Source organism: Oratosquilla oratoria, chromosome 8 (assembly GCF_046742065.1).
Source record: "Oratosquilla oratoria isolate Oo_2021 chromosome 8, ASM4674206v1, whole genome shotgun sequence".
Lineage (NCBI taxonomy): Eukaryota > Metazoa > Arthropoda > Malacostraca > Stomatopoda > Squillidae > Oratosquilla > Oratosquilla oratoria.
In genome coordinates, this window is record NC_134784.1 from 2,748,653 (window position 1) to 2,757,180 (window position 8,528).

At 40.6% G+C, this 8,528-nt stretch overlaps 1 protein-coding gene across 1 annotated transcript; it reads left to right on the top strand.

Annotated features, from left to right (window-relative positions):
• The first annotated feature begins 839 nt into the window (after positions 1-839).
• LOC143027446 (uncharacterized) lies at positions 840-8,112 on the top strand. Its single transcript, XM_076188734.1, has 5 exons — positions 840-1,147; positions 1,411-1,733; positions 2,490-2,618; positions 6,242-6,280; positions 8,058-8,112. The coding sequence occupies exons 2-4, from the start codon at positions 1,414-1,416 to the stop codon at positions 6,243-6,245; spliced, it is 453 nt and encodes a 150-aa protein (XP_076044849.1). The 5' UTR covers positions 840-1,147; positions 1,411-1,413; the 3' UTR covers positions 6,246-6,280; positions 8,058-8,112.
• Positions 8,113-8,528: the final 416 nt, after the last annotated feature.

The following is an 8,528-nucleotide window of genomic DNA, read 5'->3' on the forward strand; positions in this document are numbered from 1 at the left end:
CTTACGACGTCGTGGAGGAGCTGGACCGGATAAAGTCACTCGATGGTAAGCCGGTGAACCTGGAGCGTCTTAACCCGGAAGACCGGCAGCATCGACTCGTGGTACACGACTACTCGACCAACCTGACTGAGGCCATCAAGGATCACAGTCAGGTAATCGCGGCCACGAGGATGCGTCGGTGGGACAAGACGCCGACACGCCAGGTTCTTACTACGATCAAAGGCGAACCGTTTAGTAAAATTGACCTGGGTTGGTATGGCAAGTATGATGTACGAACGTACATCCCTGATCCTCTCCGTTGCTTCAGGTGTCAGCGCTATGGTCACCACCAGGCGAGGTGCACAGCGAAGCAGCCCAAGTGCGGCATTTGCAGCATGCCTCATGCCACTGAGACTTGTCTTAACAAGTTCAAGGCTGGCACTGAGACTGTTGCCAAGTGCCCGAACTGTAGCAAGAAGCACCACGCCTGGAACACCTCATGCGCAGTGCGTAAAGTACAGGCCATTGCCACTAAGGAGAAGACAGAGAAGCGACAGGACTTCATACCTGCCCCCCCAGGAACATTTGTATGGGGCAGCAGGAAACACTCTCCTACCACAGCATCACCACCACCTACACACAGTGCTCCTGATCTGAACAATCAGGCGCACTTTCCAACACTGAACCCAGCTCCCACACAGACTAATACAGGGTGGGGCGCGGAAACTTCCCGATTTGAAATGTGTCTGTTTATGGCAACACTAGTTGTGGTAAAGTGGGGAGGGGCTAGCTGGGAGGGGGTGGGTGGGAGGTTTGTGTTCACACCAGTGCTGCCAACCGACGGAAATTCGTCTGCTAAACGGATGAATCTGTGGCGGGAAACCGTGACGTCACAAATCGGAAATATTTCCGTATCCCTCTATCTTTGACATTATTGTTAAAGTGCCTGCGTTTCCCAAATAAATGACTAGCTAAATATATTGTTTATCATTTCTCCTTTCATAATAAGTGACATACAAGGAAAGAAATGTCGATGAAACAGCATAAATAACGCTGACGTGTACATCTCTGACCAGCTACCGAGTGGAAATGTTTCCGTCTGGCCTTGAATTCTCACAGTACGTCTTAAGGCATCAGCTGGCAAACACCCCTGTCCTTCCTGACTTTGGTAAGTCAATATCAACCTTATGATTCTGCATGGGAGGTATATATAAATGTAACTTTTGACATCATACCTGATTATGTGTTCTTGTCAAAGTTATGGCTTAAACGTAGCCAGGTTATTTCCAAAGAAAACGTAATGTGTTTGACAGTTACAGGGGACTCAAAAGTAGATCAGTGCTGACATATATATGCTAATAATTTAAGCAATGTTTATACTTTCGGCATCCTATAGCCTATGCTTAATTTAATGGAAAAATGTTTTCGTAGATCATGCCTCCTCGACCAAACTTTCAAGACAAGTGGCTGGCCGATGACCAGTTTAAGGAGTGGTTGGGAAGAGTGGCTGGTTGTTCTGCCAAGGCATACTGTCATGTATGCCACAAGCAGCTCAGTGCTGAAATCATGTCTCTCAAACGCCATCGGCTGTCGAAACAGCATGTCTCCCTCATGACCAGGCGCCTACCTGAGGGACGGAGGGATCCTGAGCAAGGTGCCAGTGCCAGCAACGAGGATCGGGAACTACCAGATGCGGTGGCATATGCTACTGTGCTGTTTCTGGTTTTCATCGCCAAGCATAACTTACCATTTAGGTAATTTATGTTGTGTTGTTATAATGATATTACTGCAATAGTTCCTGCATGAAGTATTGAAATGAAGTCCACCAAACGCCGAAAAAGGCGAACGTGGCATACGCTGTAGAGTGCTGCTAGCATGTACATCCTACATCAGTGGCGTAGCTAAGAGGGGGGGGAGGGAGGGTGCCAAATATGACAGTCCTCCGGGCGTATGATTTATTGTTATTTGCTTTTCCTCTTTCGTCTTTGATGATGTCTTTCCTCTTGGACATTGTTTTATACTCCCCTTGACAGTTGATGCATTTTAAGGTTGAGCTGTTACATTCCCGCCAAGTGTGTGTTGTTTCACCACATTGTGAGCAGACTCTAAACTGTTTCTGGTGATGACATGAGTTGGTATTATGGTGTTCTAGAGCATAGCACCTGTAACAAACGTGGATACTATACATTTTTCCTGTTGTATCTGATATCCTGGAATGCTCATTTGAAATAGCTTTATGCCTTGATCTTTTGCTTTTAATGCTGTTGCTGCATCCCCAAACGTTATTTTCATAGTTTTTCAATTCGGGAATTTAAATATATTATATTGTGACTGCAAAACTGTTGTATGATAACTGTTTTCCCCATGTAATTCATGATACTGAATGTCAAGATGTTTGGGCCTCCAAAGAAGCCAAGCACCCCATGTCCCCAAATCCCTAGCTACGCCTCTGTTCTACATGTTTCCTTTTTTACATAATACAGAACGATGTTTTATGTGCTATTTTCCAGCTTGTGTGATGACATGATTACCCTGCAAAAAAGGATGTTCCCAGATTCTGCGATTGCAGCAGCTCTAGCGCTCAAGCGCAAGAAGTGCACAGCTCTTCTACAGGATCTGGGAGACTATGTTGGCAACAGGTTGGCCTCCAAATTAAGGGACTGTAAATTTAGTGTCATCATTGATGAAACAACGGACTGCTCTGTCGAGAAGGCATGTGCAGTCATTGTGAAATATTTTGATAAAGGGAGGAATGTAATAAAGACTGCAATGCTTGACATTTTAAATGTTTATGGTGGCAGAGAGGGTGGCTCATCTGGGGAGGCTCTATACCATAAGATTATCCATTGCTTGAACACATACGGTATACCCTTAACCAACCTTATAGGCTTTGCAGCTGATGGTGCATCCAATATGATGGGTAGTTATAACAGCGTAACAAGTAGACTCAGACAAGATATCCCTGGAATAGCTATTTTAAGATGCGTAGCTCATAGTATTCACCTTTGCTCTAGTGAAGCGGCCAAAACACTCCCTCGCTCATGTGAAGATCTTGTCAGGAATGTGTACAATTTTTTTGCTCATAGTGCCAAAAGGAAATATGAATTCAAAGAGTACCAACTGTTTTGCAACGTAAAGCCCCATAAACTTCTCCATCCTTGTGCCACTAGATGGCTATCATTGCACAATGCAGTAGCCAGGGGCCGTATACACAAAACTTGTTAGCACTAACAAATAGCTGTTAAGGGTAACAAATTCCTGTTAAGGCTAACATTTAGCTGTTAAGCACTAACAGTGATACAGAAAACTTGTTAGGGCCTTAAAAGTACTGTTAAGATAAAAGTGCTGAGGAGGACTATTAAGCTCTTAACAAGTTCCTGTTAGTAGAGAAGATGGCGGAGCAACAACAACTAAAAAAGATGACTGCGAGTTTATCGACAGCGACGGGACATATTTAACGAGTACAATGACGACGAACTCATCAAACGCTTCAGAATAAACCGTGCTGGTATAATAAAAATGGCTGATTTAGTGAGGGACAAACTTCAATCCCGAACAGAACGGAATCGACCACTGAGTCCTGAGACGAAGGTGGCAATTACCCTATGATATTTAGCCACAGGTAAAATGCAGCAGTGACGAATTTGGGACCTCGCAAGCATCAATCAGCCGTGTCATTACTCAAACAATTGATGCACTATCAGAACCAGATATTGTAACTCAGTTTGTAAAATTCCTATTGACTCGCCAAGAAGTGCAAGTAAAACAAGCAGAGTTCATGGAAAACTGTAGGTTTCCCGGTGTTGTGGGTACCATAGATGGCACAAACATTAGAATTGGGGCTCCAAGTGTCGATGAACATTTATATGTAAACAGAATACAATACCATAGCATCAACGTGCTTTGTCATGCCTCCCTCTTATCCTTGTGGTTTAAACTTGGCTTGAATCGCCCATTTATTATTATTTTTTCTCCATAATCACGTTGATCAAGAGGAGTGTTTCCTCTTGTGACCAGTTTGGCTTCCTTTTCTTTTTCCGTGTTTCTTCTGCCATGTCTATGTCCTCTGAAATTATTGTTGAGCCTTCTGTCGGAAGATTTGTCTGTGGGCACGGCCGCCTGTACAATGCGCCTTCGTCCAAAAATATTTGTCGTTGGTTAATAAGTACTTCTAAAAACCCATACATACGATATCTATGTGCTATCATGATACTTTATTAATAAATTCTGAACAACTGCATTAATAACACTGTTTTATGTGTGCAATTTTTGATAATACGTCCATTTACATGTTCATAAGCTGCTAACTTCAGCGCTGTTTAGCGGTACTTGACAAACAACTGTTTGCTAGCTAACAGTTGTTAGTTAAGCATTGGTGTATAACTTTTAGTGGTTTTCTGTTAGCTAGCAGAGATTGTTAAGGCTAACAAAAAAGTTTTGTGTATACGGCCCCAGGATTATTGAGCAGTGGCAGCCTCTCAAACTATATTTCACCAACATAATGCTTGAGGAGAGGTTAACCTCTGTGGAAAACATACATGAATCCCTTCAGGACCCTTCAGTTTTTTCATACCTAACCTTTTTAAATTATATTTTGCCACATATCAACAGTGTCAACGTATTATTTCAGTCACGTCAGCCAACCATTCATCTTCTACATGACAAAATATGCAACCTATACAGACTGATGTTAGACTGCTTCTGTTTTTCACACATAATAGCAAAGGTCCCTCTTGGTGATATTGACCCCTCTGATCAGCGTATTCACAAACCAGTTGATCAAGTTTACCTTGGTGCAGAGCTGCATTGCTTGTTTCAGACACACGAATATCAGCGAGATGGCATGATTGTGAACATAAAGACTAGATGCAGGACCTTTTTAATCGAAGCTTGCCAACAAATAAAGAAACGATTTGACATGAGCAATAGGTTGTGGACACTTGCCTCTTACCTTCACCCTCGTAAAGTCCTGGACCACAGCGTAAGAACAGCTATGCCATCCTTAAGTGACTTAATGAATGAGGTACCACGTATTAACACCTATAACAGGCAGGTTCTTGATGACCAGTGGCGTAACATAGCATGGCACCAATTCCCAGATGAGATGAGAAATGTGCAAACTAATGTTCAGGACTTCTATAAATACATCAGTGAATACAGGGAGGATGATGGAGCTCTCAAATATGAATGTCTTGGCCATTTTGCCTTAGAAGTTTTATCCTTGCCTGCTTCTAATGCTGATGCTGAACGGCTTTTCTCAAAATTTAATTTGATTAAACGAAAAGAGAGAAATGCACTGAAATTAGAAACCGTGCGAGCACTTATAAATGTAAGTGAATGTGCTAAGAGGGATGCTTGTAATGAGATGTTTGAACCAGATAGGGACATGGTGCTACACTTACGTGATATATAATTGTGGATGTAAATAGGTAGTCGGGAGGTTATTTTGGTGTTCATATGGATATTGGCTGCACCACAGTGTCTGGTTGAGTGATGAATCACGATATAGTACATAATATTATGTTGTATTCTTGTATGATGTTTTTGGTAATATTATTATTATTACTATTATTATTATTATTATTATTATTATAATTATAATTATTTGTAATAATACATTCATATTGACTTTGTTGCGTTTTCTCAAGAACGTAAATGTTATTGTGTGTCAGCAAGTACTGTACATTTGAGCATACACAAATGTTGGTGGTGGCTTGGGTTCGGAACTTGAAGAAAAGGGACAGATGTTGTACTTTTCATTTCCCTGCTGCACATAACTTATTGCATGCACGTAAACGTTACATGAATACACAAAGGACGTCTTATACACCGAGAATATATACGTTGCATACGTAGTTACAGTACATGGGAAGTGGCCTTTGCCAGCACGTTCTTAATGTGCTTGGTGACACGTCAGCACGTTTTTAATGTGCTTGCTGACACACATAAGCATTGTCTCGGCGCTGATAGCATGGACTCATCACGTGACAATGAAAGTGAAGTGAGTCATGAAGAACACGATGTTCATGGAAATGATACTTACCTGGAAAGCGAGGATGTATCGATATATGATGATGATGAAATCGAAGAATATGACTCTGAGGAATAACTGGTAACACAAATAAGAATTCAGCAAGGCGAGGGTCAGGCATACAGTTAGCTACGTAATTCTTAACGGCAGAGTGGACAAGGGCGATAAAAAATTGCAACAAACGTTACATTGAGACAAACCTGATGCTTGAAACAATATTTTACATTACAGGTAACTCTTCCTTACATCAGTCCGACAACAAGTGTCAAGGTAAATATGCCATAGTGTTTTTTTTTTCCCATATCCTTTATGTAAGGACGGCTGAAACACTTCATTTTATGAAACAACAAAATGGTTCTGTATATATAGGCGTATTACAGAAGTGTATGGTGACCAGTGTGGCCACTCCTTGGCTTTTTCCCCAATATCTTGGCATTTTTGCCATCAACTTGGAATCTTGGAAATAAACTATAAAAAATGAACAAATCTTGGATTTTTTTCGCCAAATTGTAGACAATTGCTTAAAATATTAGTTTAATAATAGAATATTCTCTTTGCCACTTAATAAAGTATGAGGTACACTATGTTAACAACAGAGGACAAATTAAGTTTTAAATTTTAATTCATGAGATTGTTGAAAAGTTAAGGCTGGAAACCACGACTTGCCAACTAAGTTGTCTTCTATGAGTTGACGCGTCCATAACACGTTCAATACGTTTGAGACGTTTCTCTCCTAGTCCGCCAGTCCTCTCTAGCTCATAAGTCGTGCGTGTGTGGTATGTGAGACCTGTTGATAGTTATTCAACCCTACATGATTTAATTAGAAATCATTATGAGTGACTCTGAAGAACCAGGGTATAGTGGTGATGTTACCCCACCAAAGAGAAAAGCGAAAGTGACGTGGTATCAGCAGGCATTTAGAAAGGAATGGATGGAGGATGATGAACTGAAAGATTGGGTACAACCAGATCCTACTGACAAATATACTGTCTTGTGTACTGTATGTAGCAGCAAACTCAAGCATTGCAATAAGTCGTCTCTGATGGCACACAAAGTTTCCATGAAGCATGGAAAGTGAACCTCTTCAGGAAAAGGAAGAGCTTTTTCGATATGACTGCAAGCAGTTTCTAGTAGATTTGTGCATGCAGATGTAAAAAAGATTTCCTTTTGAAGAAAATAGCCTCATAGCTATGTCAAAGGTAGTGGAACCAGCTGAAGCTCTTTCTACAAAGAGGGACTTGAAATCTCTTGGAAAACTTGCAGTACATTTTCAAACATTGATAAAGGAGGATGAGCTAGATTTGCTGCAAGAGCAATGGCGAGATCTTCTATATGCAAGAGACACACTTAAAGGCATAAGTCAATCTGCAACTGTTTTCTGGAATGATTTACTTTCAGTGAAAGATGGGAATAATAAAGAAAAGTTTAATCTTCTTGCAACATTTATGTGCAACTTATTAGCTCTGTCACACTCGTCTGCATGTATTGAAAGAAATTATTCCCAAATAAACCAAGTTAAAACTAAGCAAAGCAACAGACTACACACAAATACAGTTGCAAACCGTCTATAGGCCAAGCAAGCCATCACAAGACAAGAAGTGACTTGCCAAAAGTGGGAACCATCTATTTCATTAATCAAAGATGTAAAGTTGGGTCACTGTCACATGAGATATAAAGAGAGGGAAGAGTCCAGGAAGAAGAGTAACACAGCAACTTTATATCATAGTGAAGCCGATGATGTTGATGATGAGGAATTAGAGGAGGACCCTATGCCAGTATTCTTCTTCCTGCAATAATACCATTGTCTGTAAAGTATTTGGTGAGTAGAACTTCCTCTTCTAGCTAAATTTCCTATTTTAAATAAGCCACAATCCATTTCAAGAGCCATGTCACCTTGTTTTTCGCAAGTATCAGTATAAAAAATAATCCTTGGATTTTCTTGGATTTTTTCGTAGGGTCATCTTGGCATTTTTACATTTTGTGAGTGGCAACACTGATGGTGACATGTAGTAGGTACTCCCGTTCTCATTAGCTTTCACCTCAACAGAAAACGGCGGAAATTTGACGTCACTACCAGCAGCGGAAAAGCGCCAGCCCTGGTCCAAGGTTCTCGATGTGTACACTTTTCGTCTGCTATGAGAACTTTTCAAGCGCGGGAAACGGTACCTGCAAACCTGCGAGCCACAGCTCTCACACATGAGAACAAAATGTTCTCACACTTGACATACATTGTAAAATGTGTTTTTTTCCTTATAAATAATTTAACTGATTATTGTACGATATAAAGAGCATTCAATTGAATGTAAACACTTATTCTATCAGTAAACAATTGAAAAATAATAACAATACCTGTTACCCTGTTAGCCGCAACTCTCACACTTGAGAACAAAATGTTTTCACAAATGTGATATGCTTTATTTTCCTATTAAAGTTTTTTACTGATGATTGTAAAAGAAAAAAATAATCGTTTGACATAAAACACTTATTCTGTCCGTAAATAAATGTAAAATAATAGCAT